The sequence below is a fragment of the Vidua chalybeata genome, chromosome 4, assembly GCF_026979565.1.
Source record: "Vidua chalybeata isolate OUT-0048 chromosome 4, bVidCha1 merged haplotype, whole genome shotgun sequence".
In the NCBI taxonomy this organism is placed as follows: domain Eukaryota; kingdom Metazoa; phylum Chordata; class Aves; order Passeriformes; family Viduidae; genus Vidua; species Vidua chalybeata.
In genome coordinates this window covers 36694142-36712567 of record NC_071533.1, presented here as the reverse complement: position 1 = coordinate 36712567, position 18426 = coordinate 36694142, and the positions used below count along the sequence as shown (strand labels likewise).

Genomic DNA, 18426 nt, shown 5'->3' with positions numbered 1-18426 from the left:
AAAGAAATGTGGATGAACAGATCTTGCCTGAGTTTATTTTATTGCATAATGCAAAAAATTTTCAATGAAGCCTGATAGGGGGTCTCATACTTAACAATATTTTTTGTAAATAGCTCATCTGCCAGAAGTTTTTTGCAAGCACTGTGATGCTGTGTATTAACTTTACCATTATAATTCTATAAAGCTCTTGAGTATCTAAGTCAGGAGTGTAAATAATAGCCTTGAAGACGCATGTGTGCACAGGAGTTGTACCATAGCATTTTTCTGGACAGTTGGTAACTGTTGTACTGGTGCTATGATCAGTGTGGGCTTGCATCACTACTGCAAAGCTCATTTCTAATGCATTTATTCAAACCTTGACTCATACTTTTTGCTGATTTATCCTTCAAAGAAACTTTTATTTTGTCCTGCCTTTCCTCCCAAGGCTGCCATTGCCTATGATGCTCCTGGGAGAGAAATGTGTTCTGAGAGAGGGTTTATTTATGCACCAAGTGGTGCATATATTTATGCACCAAGTGGTGGGGGGTAAACACAAACATGTTCATCTTTCTGGTTACCCAGAAGTAAGTGGAATACCAACAGTATTGTTTATTCCACAAAGAGAAAATCCATGCTTAAAGACTCACTTAGGATGCCTCTAGTGGAAGTTGCCTTAGTTTTCACTGGAATTTGTTCTGTTTTCTCTTATTGCTTATTCTAGTGGCAGGACAGAGCTGCCACAAGAAGAAGCTGCAACCACAATATTTTGCTGTGGCAGTGGTAGTTTGAACTGTAATTCCACAGGCACGCTCAGATGTTGCTTAAATTAAAGGAGCAATAGTCAAGTGCCTTTACATAGCTGCAGATGTGCTTTGTGCTTTCCTGGCAACATAAGACGCATGATAAGCTTGAGACTTCTCTTTGGAAAAGCACCAGTTTGACTCAGCATACTCTTCTGTACTAAACACAAATTCTGCACTATCAGAATTCCCAATAGCCCTTTGAATAGAGAAATTAGAGAGAATTGAATAAAGAGGTATTTCCACCTCTCTGGTATAATTTAGATAGTGTCACTTGATACTCCCAGGTTTTTTGCTAAAAACTTATGTAGGCCTTTCAGTCTTTTTATTTAGCTGTGTGTTCTCCTCTGAGTAGCTAATGTGGGGGCTCAGACTTAACTTTAAAAGCAGATTTTAAGACCATTGGACTTGAGGAGGGAAGGAAAATAAATTGAATATTGAACATACTGTAACATTTAAACTTTTCAGGATTGCTTTTCTTGTTAGCTCCTATATTCCATGTTAAAGTTACAAAACAGGAACAGATCATCTGCTGCCTTCACTGAGGCAGCACAGCATGCTTCACCCTCGCACAGACTTTCTCAAAAGAAGTTAAATAAGAACCACTACTGCAACAGGCCTTAAGAACAAGCAGGAGAAAGAACTGTGTAGGTGATGAAGCCCCTATTACTTGTGACATGTCCTGGCTTTGTCCTTCTGGGACCACACCCCACAAGACTGCAGGCATTGCCTTCCTGTCCGAGGTTTCTGGTGGGGCACTGTTACTCAGTGTGGTGCACCTGTGTTCTTACCCAAATGCACTAAAACAAGTTTTGTTTGATTTTGAAGATAAACTTTGTTACACAACATGCTTAATCATTGATTGAGTTCAGCTCATGTTCCATTCTCACTACCTGGAAATGGACTAAGACTTGCTTTATTTTCCCTTTTTTTGGCTGTGACTGCCTTGAAATGCAGAGAATGTGTTTTACTCTGCAGTGTCTGAATGGTTTCTTACTCTGGAAAACAGGTCCTTGAGGCAACCACATCTTACCCTACTCTGGCCTCCTCCTGCTCTCCCTTTCACCTCCCAGAAAACAATACAGAGAGGACAAATAAAAAAGTCCTAACTTGCTATATTGTAAATAAGTTATGGATGTGCACCAGTGCAAGATTTGTATGTATAATTGCATTTTCAGGCTTCAGAAGAACTTTCAATTTCTGATTATGAGCCAGCTACTTTCAGACTCAAACCAGGGAAGCTACAGTCAAGTTCAGAACTTAAAACTTCTGGTGCTTTCTTGAACTATTCCAGTGCCTGGAAACTCTTCAAATGTTTACTCTAATTATCTCTTGGGATGGGTTATGAGTAATATGAAATAAATTTTGGAACTCCTAGCCTTAAGGCCTTTGGGCACTCCTGTGAAACAAGTTCTGCTGTGACAGCATTCATGCCTTCCTTTGATTCACAAGAGTTTTTCATGTCTGTGCATTAAGTGTTTTCTGAACAACTTCTAATGAAGAAACTGCAACTGTCCACCTACCCTGAAGGACAAACAAAAACCAAGGAGGAGAAAGTGATATCAGATCTTGTTATTTATTCTAGTGTTTGACTTGATTTCACTTAGAACAAGTAACTCATTACTGCAATTAGTTCCTTGTTTTTTTCTAAATAGCAGAGAAATATCTAAATTATTCCTGAAATTCAGGGAACTAAGCAAACTCTCTGGTGATCTTTCAGAAAAACCCACAGATTATGTACCTGGAACAGGAGCTGGAAAGTTTGAAAGCAGTGCTGGAGATCAAGAATGAGAAACTCCATCAGCAGGATATAAAGCTAATGAAGATGGAAAAGCTGGTGAGTATTCCTTGGGGTCTGGCAGGCTGGGGCTGTGTCTCTGACTTGTGTTCTGTAACAAACTTGGGCTGGATGGACTTACATGCAAGAATTAATCTTTTTTGTTTAAAAGGAAACAGGAATTCATGATGGGACATGCTCACACTGCAGGTACAGCTTTGGGATATCTGTCGACAGGCGAAAAGAATGACCTGATGCTCTAAATGACCTTTTAACATCTTAAGACAACTACTGGTTTGAATAAACTATTGCTATGTTAGTACAGATTATCTGGGAGTCTCTTCCCCTAAAGAACAAAATCCTTACCTGCTACATTGCTCAAGTGGTATGGAAGATAGATTGCAGTGTCAGGAAACAATTAACAAGGAAATGATCCTAATTTAACAAGAAGGGATCACATATGAAAGGGAGTAAGTCTTGATTAGCTTAGGCCAGTCATTTTAGCTGCTAAGCTGCTTTGTTTAGCTGCACGGCTGTCTTGCTGACTTGTGTGTGATTCCACATGAAAAGTCAATTTTGGAAGCAGGACTTGTAATCACTTAGCATGCTTTTATGTGTGACAGGACAGGGTCCTTCTCCTGGGTGGGGCCTTTGAACACTATTGTAATACTTGCTTAAGCAAGACTTTAATGAGCAAGTATAGAAAGAGGTTTGGATACAAAGGAACACATTGATGTCAGTTGTTCAGTATTGTGCAGCACTGTGTGTTACCCTAGTCTACAATTACTAGCAAATTGCTAGCAAACCTGCAGTTTTTCTGACAGACTTTGGCCACAGTGTAGAAGGTCTTGGACCATGCAACCACTTAATCACTTTTATTTTTGACGAAGTCCAGCAATGACGTGGAATCAGAAGAGCAATAGGAAAAGCTATTTATTCAGGGGAACTCTTGAATTTGTTGTTATTTCTAGACAGTCTTCTGTCTAGAAAGGTGCTACAGTGTCTAAAACTGCTGACAGAAATTACTGGAATGTGCTGGTTAACAGCAGATCCCTTACCCAGTCCTCCTTGTTGGCATCTAATCAGCACAAGTGGCCAAGCGGCACTGTTATGCAAGGATGAGGTAAATGGGGTGTTTTTGTAGGTACTCTAACAAGCTCTGCAAACTCCAGATTGCCAACGTCTGTATAGCTGAGTCAGAATCTTGATGAGTGCATGTATGGGTTTTACTTCAAATTGTGACCTTCTTTCCAAGGTGGAGAACAACACAATCTTAATGGATAAATTAAAGAAGGTTCAGCAAGAAAATGAAGAATTAAAAGCTCGGATGGACAAACACATGGAGCTTTCAAGGTGAAAAATCTCTCTGGACATTTAGATGCCCTTAATCAAGGGGAATGGGTTCCTGTGACAAGGAAGTAAATTCTCTTGAAGTATTGGTGAATGCAATTTTTTTAGTGCTCTGTGAAAGAACACATCCATTTCTTCCCCGCTTGTATCTCTGTAAGATGTGCATTCCTGTATACAGTTAAAAAGCAGGAATATTTTGAAAGGGGATAAAGGTTTAGTGTGTTCTTCAGTAGTGCAGTATTTTAGGGAAGAAACAGCAACTCAGAAATACCATCATGCAAAGATTGTCCTTTTTTAAGAACTGCTGGCTTGTAAGCTAGACTTGGGTCATACTTATAACCACTTCAGTGAGTAATTTGTCCCCAGTTTAGATTAGTGTGGTTTATTTAGCAATAACAGTAATATTTAACATGAATAAAACCGGTCTGAGCTCTTCCTAACGGTTGCTTAAATGGATGGCCAGACTCTTCCAGTGTGAAGGAATCTGTAGCTTCTTTGTTGAGCTGAGCCTGCAACAAGACCCAAAGGCTCCAGCACAGCCATTTAGAAGCGTGTGTTGTTTTAAGCAGGACAAGCATCACTTTTCAGATGCTTTTTCTGGTCCTCAGGGATGTTTCTTACTGGGACTTTCTCCTGCTTTCTGCAAGCTACCAGTTTAAATATAGCTAGGATGAGAACATGCTCAGACCTCCTATTAAAGCTGGAATTCAGTTGTGAGCCAAGCAAAAGTTTATGCACTTTCATACCTTTCTTTTAAGTTTTAGTACTGCAGCCTCCGAGTTGAGTTACGTGTTCTGATGTAAATCTTCCATTTGCAGGCAACTTTCTACAGAGCAAGCTGTTTTACAGGAGTCGCTAGAAAAAGAATCAAAAGTAAACAAACGCCTGTCAATGGAAAATGAAGAACTTCTGTGGAAGTTGCACAATGGTGACCTATGCAGCCCAAGAAAACTGTCTCCCAGTTCTTCATCTGTGCCTCTTCAGTCCCCACGAAATTCTGGTAACTTCTCTAGTCCTGCAGTATCACCGAGATGACATCTCTTCAGAGAAAGAGGGGCCTGCATTTCATTTCTGATCTGCAGAACCTTTCCTAACTTTAATCACAGAAGCAAGAGCTATATTAGCCGCCTATGACAACTAAACATAACTGGAAACTATTTGGTGCAAAAACAGCGATAGGAGACTGTGAATATAGGAGTAAGACATTCACTCCTCCCAAAAAGACTTATGACCTCTATGGACATTGTTGCACAAAGCACTTATAGAGCAAGAAAAGACTTGTTTGTTGCCTTTTCACCTAACCATAAGAAGAACCTCAGGGGCTTAAAGATCACAACCTTTATAATATGTTCCTTATCACCGACACTTTTTTAAGGCTGTGTGCGTGTGCGTGTGCCGTGGATGGAATGGGTGTAACACACTGTGCGTGTGTCTAATGCTGCCTTCTTTGCTGTGTATGTAATAAAGGATAAAAGCTGAAGACTATACATTGACATGTATTTCCTTGATACTGCTCTCAGTATGCATGCTTAACAGAGTGCCCTTGCCTGGGAATGAGGAGAAACTGCCACTGGTACTGTAGGATAGTTTCCTTCATCATTCTGGCTGGTAAAAAAATGGCATGAAGAACTTTGTCAACTGACTCATTAGTGTCTTGGCCAACCTGAGTATGCAACTTTGAATTAATTTTAAAAACAAATTGAATTGCAGCCATATTTTGCATGGGTTCTTCGTTTCATGTCCTTGCACAACTCTGCCATTTATGAGGAGAACTTTTTTTACAGGGTGCAATGGATTTTGGATTTCAAGTCAATAGGGTTGTAGTCAGAACCCCAGTAGCCCACAAGGTCAGAAGTTTTTAGCTGAGTTGCAAGTTTAGAAGCCTAGACCTAGCATCTTACCTGCTGAAAAGGAAGCACTGATTTCCCCAAAATAGCATGTCTGTTCCTGAGGATAAACAAAATGTAGATTTGAAAGCCAAAGAGAAATGCAATAATTGTAACTAGGTTCATTCTTAATTCAGTTCTCAAGAAGACTAAGTAATTTGTGAATTGCAATGTAGCTGGTGACACACTTTGCCTTTTTAAGCATTAGCATCTGTATTAACTTTCCTCAGGGTTGGCTAAATTCACCTGAGGATGAGGTGGTATATTATCTTGCTAATTCTGCCATACTTTCCCTCTTAGATATTGGTGTTTTGACAGTTCATCAGGTGAAAAATCCTGTACAAGAGATTCTGTAGAGTAGGGGAAAAAGTTGTCCTGGCTGCTGGAATTGGAGGATGAGGGTGTCAGCATTTCTGGAAATATCACATGCTGAGTTTCGGCTTCAACAGGGTAATTGGATAGCCTTGCTCCACCCTTGATCAGACCTGTTTAAGATGACTGCTCTGAACCAACTACAACAGGTTCAGCTTCAGATTACTCTTAGAAAATACTACTGATGCTTATAGTAGCTTGGGCTTCACAGTAGGGCCAGGATGTTGTTACACTGCTGGTTAGCTAATGCTGGTAGCTGGCTGAGTTTCCCTGTCTTTTTCAGTAGCTTGGGGACAGGAATCAAGGGCATGGGAAAGCATTTAGGGAACTCAACTGGAGAACCACTTCAAAGTATTCTACCTAAGATTTGCAAAATCTTGGCTAGTAATGAAGAACACAGATATAGAAACAACACTGTTAACAGTGCTCATACAGTAAGTAAATTTGTAATATATTTAAACTTGTGATTGACTCTTTCATCATTAAATTTACTTAAACCTCTCATAATGTACAAGTTAAGGGTGCCAGTTCTATGGAACATTATGCTTTCTTTTAATCCTTTTTAGGGCACTGTACATACCACTTATTAGTGGTGTCAGTACTTAAAATGTTTACTAGGAGGTTCAAATTTAACTATGAAATCCTATGTTGGCTACAACTTGGCTTTACGTACATCTCAGAACATTCTTACTTTCTATGGTCAAAGAGATTTGATTGCATGTATTTGAGCTGAATGCTTTACAATAAATATTTTTTACCGACTGAAGGATTTTTCTTCTGCTTGTGTTAGTCAAAGGAGCTTTAATCTAAGGAGGAACATTTTTCCAGTTACTAAAAACTCTTGGTATCTGCTCAGCACAGCAAAACAGCAATGGTGAAGCTTCACAGCACAAATTATTAGTGTTCAGCTACTCCTTAGAAAATTTTCCCCTTGTTACTCCACTTGTAGGTAGAAGATAGATGGAGCTTGCTTGTGATCCTTCAGAACATTCTGCGTGTGAGAAAAGCCCCAGTTAGAGGTTAGCAGTGTAACAAGTCCTGTCACAATGCACTTACCTAGCCACCAGTAAGAACTTTACTACTTTAGTTGCAGTGTAATGCCTCGAATAAAAAATGCAAGCAGAGTACACACAAATGTTTGAAGGTTAAATATGGCATAGCCCTTCCTGTAGCAAGAGCTTTTCCAGGCTACTGTACAGAAAAGTAAGTATGGTATAGTAGATAATACAAAGACCGTTAATTTGTCGATAATTTACCTCCACAGTACAGGTGACTCTTCATGTCTAAACTGCTTGCAAGTAGAGTCTTTAATGCTTTTATGAAGAAATGAAGACTGCTTGTATGTAGAAATCAGATTACGGAAGTACCTGTTTAGTGTTTGTCCTGTTGGTCTCAACAAATTAAATAATTCTGCTAATCTGTAAATACTGTTTCAATGTTTTTCCTCTGAGTATTAGTATTTCAAGCTTTAACTTAAGTACCATGTGTTAGTAAAGACTGTTCAAACCAGTAACTTTTACATATTTTGGGTTTTTTATTTAGCATAAGGTTTCCTTCAGGAAAAACTAGAAACCTCCTCATCATCATAAGCCAAAGGTCAAGCAATTGAACAAGTGATTTTCTTAAGATATTCAACTTTACTCTCAGTTCCAACTCTAATGATAAGTTTCAGAGGATGCTACAGTGACATTTAACAGCTGTACCATATAGTTTGTTGCCATTCAAACTATTCATAGTATGGTTCACCTTCAATGCTTTTCTCTAAAGGTCATTGTATGAGTTGCATGGTATTTTTTATAAAATTTGAGATGAATCATTTCCTTGAGCTAACTAAAGACTTGATGTTTCTCATTACTAACACCAAAGACACTTCCATGTAAACTGGTATCATGCAATTCATGCATGAAATCCTTCTAGACAGTAACCAACCACTGATCTTGTCCAACAGCCAGGAAATCATTTAGGGCTAAGCTGCAGCCAAAAAGGTCATCATAAAATTGGGATAACCAACTTTAACCAACCTGAAGAAAAAATACCTTCTGACCACTGCTGCTGCCTTGCCTTAGAAGAGCAGCGACACAGGTATGGAAATGGAAATAACAGCACTGGCAGCTTTAGGCATGTAACTTTGACAAATTACTTAAATTTCATTTCCCGGGCTTCATTCTCTTACCCTGTCACGGTTCATTTAGGTGGAAATGTGCAGTTAACTGCATCAATGTAGCATCAGCTCTGCCCAAGAGGCTTTTGCTAAAATAAAAACTGTATAAAATACACAGTAAAAGAATTCTCATTGTTTTCAATTACAAGAATTATTTTGATGCTTGATGGGAGGACAAGGACAGAAAGGATGGACAGGACGTGACCCACCAAAACTCTTCCTTAAAAGCACTGCTTCTGTATCAGTCTTGAGACCTGCAAGTGATGGTTACGCATAACCATTACACCCCAGGGGAATACTCAAGCAGTGGATTTACACCATCTTTTCCTCTCCTGTCAAACTATCATCAAGGAAGTGATGCCTCCACTGTGCTGTTGAACAAGGGTGGGTAGGTGACATGATCTCCCACTTCCCAGATACTTTGAGAAGGAAAAAAATTATTGAATTACAGGCTCAAATGCACTCTGAAATTCAAAAAGCTGGCACAACTCCTTTAGTTCAAAGGGAAAGACATTGTTCTGAGGAATGAAAATGCTAAAAAGGAATTATCACATTGCACAGCCTCATCTAGAAACTCAAGGATTGTTAATTTGGTCAGAATAAAAAAACCCCCCACATGATACAAGGACATTTTTTTCCCTAAAAATATGGTCCAAAGACCTTTTTTTAGGTATTACTATGAAATTGTATAATCTACTTAGTCCTTTGGATTACAATGTAATGTTCTTGATACATTTTAACAGATTAACCTTGCCTTTTATTCCTTCAAAGTTAGTTCTACTGTTTTAAATTTTTTTTACATACCTTATTTTCAGAGGCCAGAGATGAAAAAAGTTCCTGGGGGATGTTCTCCATGTAGCCTGTTACATGAGACCTGCATAGAACCATTTCAGTCTTTACCATGGGTATTTCTCTTATCAGTTAAATTGGTTTAGGTTCCTGCATGCTGAAGAAAAAGCATTCAGCAAGCTTCTTTAATGTTTTCATTAGCTACGCTACTTATCAGATCATTGCCTTCATTGGGAAGCTGCCATTTTTACATTAGCACTTAGAGCTGTCACTATTCCAAACAGTGCTGTACACATCTGCTCAAAGGTCTGAATTAGCTGGAGCAGAGGGCTACCTCAGGCCTTCAGCAGAAGGAAGTTTTAGGAATTCCAGTCAAATGCATGCTGAAACAGAGGGAAGTGTGCAACCAAGGGACCAGTTCCTGCTTTGCTTCCTTGTGTGTTCAGAATAAGCTGATTTTCACCTGCCTTGTAAATAAAATGGCTTGCTTTTTTTTTTTTTTTTTTTGCCATTTCACTACTAAGGAGTAGATTTGTATTTAAAGTTCTAGCCTACATAAAGTTGGTGCTTGAGATAAGGAAAAAAACCCAAAACATTGCCAAAATGTCCAACAATGTCGTTATCAAGTTCTTACCTTCTCCTCTGGCAAGTCCTTTCTTTGTACTGGTAACTGAACCCAGGGTGAGAGAAGCAGTAGCTTATTTATTCAGTTCTAGTTCTGTGTAAATGAAAATATCTTTCCTTTTCTCCTAAGTAAATTAATACAATGAAGTTGAACTTGTTATTAACCTAAGAAGAAATTCTGCTGTAAAACTGAACATTATTCTAATGTTTGCTTTTTGCTTTTTTGTTCTGTAAATGTTAATATATAAATAAATGTAAGTTTTGCCTTTAGCAACCATAATTTGCTACATAATTTACTAAACATAACACCAGACATCTAAGGAGGAGTTAACTGTTAAGTAAGCTACATATTGTAAGGCTGTAAGAATGTAACAACATAAGGAAAATCCAGCATACCCAACTGCTTACAAGTCTCTGGACATATTAAATATATATTAAGGTCCTAGAGGGTATTAATCTTCACCAGGAGAGAAAATGTTGTGTTTGTCTTTACAAACATATGAAAATGAGCACACACACATTTATGTTTTCATAATGTTCAGAAATTTAATTATTCTTGCAAAATAAACAACTGCTATTGGCTAACTTTGTTACAAGGCTTTTTTAGTTTGATTTTTTTGTTGTTGTTTTAAACACGTACAGTACTCTTAATGTTAAAATTGCACATTCCACACAGCAGCCTGACCTCATGCAAGAGTCTGAAGGAAAGACCATATGCAAAGGAAAGCCCAGAGAGCACCTGTTTCTAAATATGCACACACCCTATGCATGTTCAGACTTACACTTTAATGCTTCATAGTAGTTTCATTAACTCACAACTCACTACTGCTGGACAGAGTGAACTTTGTTGTGCCTGTCGAGCTAGTCAACATAAAATGCATTGACATATAAAAGAAACAGTGAGAGAAGAGCTACATTTAAACATCATTAAAGGAAATTAATAGCTGCAATGTCAAATAACATACAGGTCAGTCCACAACCAGAAGTCTTTTCTATCACTTTAGTTCAACTTTGGTAGCTACTGTTGTTTCTCCTTGTAGGTTCTGAGCTATACAAACATAGTTTCCCACATCTGTGTCTTCAAAATCCTCCACAAGAAGAACACTCTTTGAGATTCTTGTAGTATAGCCAATTCCTCTGTTTATCAATCTCCAGAAGTTTTGAATAATCACAGGCCTCTCGGACTGTTAACAAAACAAAAACAACCCACCCACATAAGAGGTGATTCCACAAAGCGTATTTAGTGACACCACCCCATCACCTTGAAGCAAGAGGCTGGAGAGTACAAGTCTATATCCGAAAGTCAGCGCTAAGTGAGGGAACTGAAGGTGTCTGGCAGCAGCAGCAACATTGCTGCACTAAATATTGATGTAGCAATAAGCTATGCCAAATAAGGATAATGCAACGATCCTTCCACTCCAAGCATAGGTACTGGGCTTGCCAAAGCTCTGCCTGGAGCCTGTGCCTGAGCTCAGTTTTAGGCCACTTTGCAACTAAAGTTGCATTTGGGTACTTGATTAAAAAGGTGAGGTGTCCTGGGGGAGGTGTCAGGATAGATGTGTGAGCTCATTTCCAGACTTCAAGTACGTCTCAAAAAGAAAGCAGCAGTGGCATGAGGTAGCTGACTGAGCTTTCATTCTCTTTTAGCACAGCGAATAGCTGTAAGTCACATGTTGAAAATTAATTCCTCCTCTAGTTTTAGAAAACACTACATCAGATAACATAAAAACAAACAGTAACAATTCTCAAATACTTCTGAGTTAATCTTCACATTCTGCTTTCCAAAATGTATATGTAACTTCAAAGCCAAAAATACAACCTCCTCATGTTTAAATAAAAAATGCTTTTTCGTGTTTTTTTTTTTGTTTTTTTTTTTTTTTTTTTTTGTTTTTTTTTTTTTTGTTGTGTTTGTTTTGTTTTGGGGTGGGTTTTTGTGTTTGGTTTTGGTTTTGTTTTTTTTTTTTTGTATTAAATAAAAGGGGTTTTTTTATTTTAAATTCTATAAAGGATTTCTCTAATGGACTGGTTATGAAGTCACACTGCCTGGCACCTCAGGAGGTCACAAAATACTGGATAAGAGAAACTGGCCAATGATAGACTAAGGCAGTCTATTTTCTTCCAAAATCCAGCAGCTGCTAGTCAGCACCTTTAAGCACACTGGCTTCTGCTATGCCAATAACTGGGATAAAAATTCAAGAGAGAGGTTTCTGTGTGAAAACCATCTTCCCTTGCCTCATGATATAGATGGATTAACCATTTACCAATATGAATGCTACAAGGCTTAAGCTAAATGTAGCAATGTTAGACACTTATGCAGAGTCAGAGCTACAATCTCACACTCGCAAAATGACCAGTACAAGGCAGCTCCCAGTCTTCCTGAAACTTAGGGATGAGTCACAGTGCAGTCAGGGAATGCCTAGGAAGTGGCAGGCACTACCAGCTTTAGGAAAAAAAAAAAAATTCTTGGCAGTTATAAATGTAGTAGAAATTCTTAAACCTTTAAAAGTAATTAAGCCACTTAGCAAAGCACTACCTCCTGTTCCAAGCCTGAAAATTAACTGCTACCTACAATCCAGTAATACTGCACACTTAATTCAAGTCTAAGTTCCTTCTCAAATATAGCAAGTGGAACTTCCTTGATCCTACTGAAAGTGAAGGTAAAGGCTGTGCAAGGTGGACCCTATTTGCCTGGTTAGGCTCTTGCAAGTCCATTTTTCCTCAAACTAACTGCCTGCTTTGAAGCCTGTTGCACAGAATCGGATTAAGGGTGGATCTGTAGGCATTCACAGCAGGTGAATGAGCAAATGCAATTGTCAGGGAGTGGCAAAGGGAAACAAGAAAAAAAAACCCGAGTGGAAAAAAAGCAGAGGGAGAGGTTAGTGACTACAGAGATATAAGGAGGGTCTCCACAATGCACCATACCTAGGGACAAGCAGGGATTGATGTGCTGCTTCTGCCCAGGGATTGGGCAGTAGGTGAGAGCCCAGCTGCTGGGTGGTGTGGGTTGGCACAAAACCATCAGTGAGCTCCCAGCACTGAAAGTGGCAGCATGAATGGAAACATTCAGTCAATCTTAGGACAACATCAGTCCTTTTTCTTGCATAAAAGGTCTATATGACCAGCAACAGTGATGGTCCTGTCTCTTCTCCTTCCACCCCACCTTTTTGCTTTGCAATATGTGAACATTCTCAAAAAATGTTATGTCTCCAACAAGCATGCAGTGCTTCTACTCTGACATTTACTTGAGCCTTTTGTTGGGGCAGAAACCCAAACACAATTCTCCCCTCCCTACCCCCAGGCACAGCTGGAGCTGAGACAGTTTACCCTAGTGGATAAGCACAGAGGCAGGCCACAGGCCAAAGCCTCTCTCACCCCCGTAGGTGGGTGCAGTGAGAGGGTGTAGTCCTCTGTTGATAGTCCATGTGCCCTGTGCTGCAGCTCTAGTATTCATAGCAAACAAGGGAGATAACCTGCATGCTTTAGCTGTTTACATTCAATCAGTGCTAGAGAGGTGTATACATGCACATGCCAGCATGCATCAGGTGCAGTAAAACCACTGGGAGCAGCTGGGCCAATAACAGCCAGCAAACCAGGCTGGGGGCAGCCTGGGAAAGATGCAAAACTAGATAACTAACCAGATACAGTTTTGGAAAACCAGTCTGGGTCTAGAGTGATTAAGGAATGAGCTCCTGCTGTAACAGGTGAGGGTGGTTAGAGGCAAAAGAGAGGGACCTTCAGTGATGCTAATCAGATACATCTTATTTTGTGCAAGAAAAAGAGACCACAGATTCACATTGTGTTTCCTGTGGATTCTTTCAGATGAGGCTGGGCAGAAGCAGATTCTGCTTCAGGATATGAGCAAGCTTAAAAATTTTGTGCTGGGATAATTCATGCACCCAAAGCCATGGAGAAAGAAGGGATATCAAATGCAGAGACACGAGTGGGCCTTGTGGCTTGCCCTAGAACAGCCTCCTGATGCTGGTTGGCTTTTACACTGCCTGAGGCTTTATTTGGAAATGCTGCCAGAGGCCAAGTATCTCTGGAATAGAAATCTGAAGGAGGAGTGAGCTTTGCTCAATTTGATTTTCACTAACAGGGCTCTCCAGCTTCATCCCTGTGTGACTTCTCAGGGAGATTCTCAGGGAAAGACAGGCTGAAGTTGAAAGGGGATATGCTGCCTCCTCCTGCCAGCATGCCTGAACTGGCAAGAGCATTCAGAACGCTGCCTTTGTGAAGAACAAACCGTTTCAGGCAGGGCATACCCCTCTTACCTCTTGCCCTGGATACTGCCACCTGAAGTTCACATCCACATCTGGCTCCCCGAGGACTGTGCAGACGACACGAACTCTGTCACTGAGGCCGGCTCTACTGGATGACACTGCCATTGTGGTTGAGGGTGGGCCCTTGGGAACTGAGACAGTGTTTAGAAACAGAAAATTAGCTGCTAAAGTTAAATACACTGATAAAACTGAGAGTCAGTTTTTGACCCAGTTTGCTTAATACAACCTGCAACTTTCCCCTCCAAACTAGGAAACTTGCTAGAATTTAAACCTGATAAATGTTTTATCACATATACTTTTGATCAAGATTTTAAAACTCTCATTACACCACTTCTTTTACTTTCTAAAAATTATTTTCTTAGTGTCAATAGAAGAGTCATTTTAAGCATAGAGAAAACTGCACCGTACCTTCCACATATAGTAGGTGATATTTGATGGAAATCTGAGGTGCTCCCTGTGACTCTGCTTTGCAGTAGACAACCTTTATGATCAGAAGTAGGGTGCTGGAAGACAAAACCCTTCTTTGCATCATAAATAATATCAGTTCCATCTGTTTCAATTTCTTCTGCTGGAAATTCCCTGTGAAGAGTCACTTTTGCTGAAGGAGTAGTAACACGGCATGGGATGACTGCAGGTTTATCTGGGTTCAGGTAGACAATCTCAAAATAACTGGGAGTAGGTACAAAAAGTTCCTCTTTGTCTGTGCAGAAGAGTTGACATAATTACAGAAATAATTACATCTTGGTTTAACAGAAAGAAAAAGTACATTGGACAAGAGAAAATAGCTGTGAGCAACATTTAAAACAAAAAACTTTGGCTTAATTTTAATACACACAAAAGAAAAAAAGAACATTGCTTGCATTAAAAAACTTTAAATTGAAAAAAAAATGAGGTATTTTTTTAATCTTTAGAAAATCTTTGGAATGTCTTTTAGTAAGCTTCCAAATACTTATCTGGATCCCCTCACCACTGGTAAGATAAGGACTACTAGAAAAAGATACTTTTTGAAGCTACAGACTTTTTATATCTATGCTTTTAATCAAAATGTTTGATTTACTGTCCTAAGTAGAAGAAATATTTGGTGCCCTCAGAATCACAGCTAAGGAGTATTTCCATAATTGGCATGCTTCTTAGAAATCTAAATCTGAAATTCCTCTTTCTAGCACAAGCATTTACATAATAATTTGACTGAAAAGTTTATTCCAGCCTTTCTAAGGAATGTGTCCTAAAAACATTAAGCTCTTCTTTCTCATGGTCCAATTTAACTCCAAAATGTATTGCAAACAATCCTATCTAACATTTTGTACTAAAACATTTTCTAGCCATGAATACTTTAGCTCTAATGAGGCATCAAAGGTTGTTTTACTATTCAGAACAGTTTCCAGAAGAAAAAATGAGCTACTTGATTTCAGCTCTGTTGTACCAAGCAGCAGTAAACTGTGCACAAGCTCTGGGGGACATCACATGCACTTGAAGAGAGTTTTGTCTCTCAACATGCTATAATGACTCCTCAAAGAAACTGTGGCCTTATTGAGTTTTTTAAGGCAGTGCAAGTAACTGGAATGAAGTGGCAGTGGGGGAGAGTCCATGGGGTCATCTGAATGCCATGACAAAATGAATCTTCTCCACAGATTTATTTTCTTTATCAAGACACATTTTTAAGAATGAAAACATTTTTTATTCATTTTGTAGAAAATCCTCAGAAAGTGTGTTGTAAGGTATATGCTTTTGGATAATGCATTATCCATTACTTTGGGTATTTTGCATAATCTGTAAGGAAATGGACTCAAAAAAATCACACTAAGCAAGTAATTTTCTACCCACCAGCACAGTCTTCCTTAACATCCACTAAAAATAACTGCAAACTTGTGGCAGTAAAATCTCAAATTACTGATTTAGCTTTATTCCGGTCTTACCAGCAAATATATTTCCATTAATAATCCCCCAGTGAGTTAATTACCTGTGAAAAAGATGTATGTTGACCCTGTTTTAGTCTCATCCTTCCTGCATTTGTTACCATTGCACAGCTGAAGCCAGCAGCTGTATTCACCTGTGTCTGCTGCAGTGGAGTTTGCAAGGATCAGCTGACTATACCTGTCAAGCTGCTTTATGCTGTAGAAAAATAAAAACAAAAGACAAAGACAAGCATAGATGTATTTCCTTGTATATTTCTGTCAGCTCATTTCCACTTTTGATTTTTTTATTCCTTCTCTGCAACTGACCATTTTTTACTTTCAGACCTCTGTTGCAACTTCCCCTTTACTCCAGCAGAGACTGTTTACATGAGCAGTTTTATTGATTTTAACTACATACAAGAGCTTGCAAGCTTTTGTCTTGTACAGATCATTTTTTGATTCCTTCAAGTCTCCATTTTGAAACTGGGCTGTGACTGTTCTAGGCCATAAGTTCATCTATGTTTTGTCCTAGTTTGTCCAAGTATAGCCCTTTCCTTCATTCTACAAGTCAACCCACATGCATCTCAGTCCTTTTTCAATACTGTAACACTGCTTCAATAAAATCTAACAAATATAACTGATTGACAAGAAGTTAGTAGCAGGTATTCTACTGAGAGTTTGTTTAATAATTTCTGCCTGCTTTCAGGGTGAACGCTTTAACAATTTTTAACATACCAGTCCAAGTTTCCACTTGCAAAGAGCTGCTGCCTCAGCTTACATTTGTTCTGCAAATTAAGTCATTTTGCATCACCTACTCCTGTGGTCTAAGTCACCTCACTAGAGTTTCTTCCACATTCCTTGGCTATTTTAGAGCATGACCCCAAGAACTACTGGAGGTGTACTGGCAGTGCCATCACATAACTACAGAAAATTCAGACTTGATGTGCTTTTATTTTTCCTTCTCCTGAATTTCCCAGGCATCTCTCTCAGTGGATTGACATTTGTAAATGTGCAAGTATTTATAAATATATAGACATATACATCGATACTGACAATTATTCTAAGAGGCAAAGGTCCTGTCTTATGAAATACAGCAGCTACAGTCTCATCTTGTTCTTTTTTAATTTATTTTAAGGCTTATTTTCCTGGCTCTTTCTGGCAGACAGATGGTGGTGTGGTTGGCAGTCTACTGGGCTGACTTTTGATGGACTGCAAAAGCAATGGCCCGAAAGTACCAGTTCTCAGGGAATCCTGTCAGCACAGCCGTGTGACTCTGCTGCTGCTCCAGCCCTTAAAAATGTTCTTTTCAACTCGCTGCCTCTCATGGTAGTGGATCTAGGTCATGAAGGGTTCCCTCTTTCCTTTGCAAGACATTGAGTTACAAGTCAAGTCAGGAATGATTTTTCCAAGTTTAGGTATTTGATAATGAATTTATTTTTACTGTTTTAAAAGGGATTTGGACAAATACACAGGTTTCATGAAGTCTGAACAGCTCTCATACTCATTCAACCATGTTTTTTTTTTTTAATATTTATTTCCCTCCTATTTTTTACTAATGTGGCAGTTATTCTGCAAGGCACATACCCAAGTGAATAATTTCTTTCCGGGATTAGCATATTTGAAGAAATTTTTATACTTTTTTAAGAGTTTTGCTTAACTCTCTATTGCAGGCAGAATAATTGTTTAAACAGAGGCCTTCTCTTCAGCTACATGTGCTTCCCAGAAGTTCTGATTCCCCAGATGCTCTGCTAGCAGTTTGCACAATGGCCAGCAATCACAAGCAGCAGTTCACATAACCCAATACCCAGCCTTCAGCCAGACCAGCAGCTCAGAGATTAAAAGCACACAAAACACACACCTCAAACAGAGATAACTGAGAACTGCCTTTTCCAGTAAGCCCTCAGACACCTTTAGATCCACATCAACACAGACACACGTAGATCCACCACAGGGCAGTTTTGAGGCCTGCCTCAATAAACAGGCAAATTACAATTCCTATCCACTAATGCATTTGTCCTACACAACCGTGTCTGATTCCATCTTTTAGAATCATGTAATTATGGTGCAGTAGCCTTTCCATTTTTAATACATACACTACCTTATATTATAAACTATCTTCAGTTTTTGGATAACTTTTGAGAGACTTCTATCTGTGCAAGAGAACATGCTGTGTATCACACCCAAAAGGAAGAAAAGATAAATCCAAAACATGTCCTAGTCTGTATTATTACTATTTAGTTTCACAGTTCACATTTCACAGGCCATATGACTACCTCAGAATAAAATGTTTTCCAAGGATCAAGTACTAAATGTCTACAATACAGAGGAACCATTATGCCAGAACTCTTTTGTCTCCAATCATTAATGCAGACACTGAGCTATAGCTTGAATCCCAAAAGATAGCAAAATAAGGTCAGAGTTAATTAATATGCCACAGTGTGCTCCTCTAACTGTGAACAAAGCTATTCAGTAAAACCTAGCAATTTAGTCATCCACAAACATGCAATAACAAA

The 18426-nt window shown here is 39.0% G+C and overlaps 2 protein-coding genes across 6 annotated transcripts in view; one reads left to right on the top strand and one right to left on the bottom strand.

Annotated features, from left to right (window-relative positions):
• The window catches only part of MTUS1 (microtubule associated scaffold protein 1), a 117083-nt gene extending 110153 nt beyond the window's left edge, over positions 1-6930 (top strand). For all 5 annotated transcript variants that reach the window (XM_053940082.1, XM_053940081.1, XM_053940083.1 and 2 more), the window contains 3 exons: positions 2500-2616; positions 3812-3909; positions 4725-6930. In XM_053940082.1, the coding sequence (XP_053796057.1) occupies positions 2500-2616; positions 3812-3909; positions 4725-4941 (432 nt within the window). In that variant the 3' untranslated portion in view covers positions 4942-6930. The remainder of the gene's footprint in view (positions 1-2499; positions 2617-3811; positions 3910-4724) is intronic.
• A 3328-nt stretch (positions 6931-10258) lies between these two features.
• Positions 10259-18426, bottom strand: part of PDGFRL (platelet derived growth factor receptor like) — a 20401-nt gene continuing 12233 nt past the window's right edge. The window contains 5 exon segments of the mRNA XM_053940087.1: positions 10259-10922; positions 14010-14149; positions 14427-14497; positions 14499-14718; positions 15979-16130. Coding sequence (XP_053796062.1) covers positions 10734-10922; positions 14010-14149; positions 14427-14497; positions 14499-14718; positions 15979-16130 — 772 coding nt within the window. The 3' untranslated portion in view covers positions 10259-10733.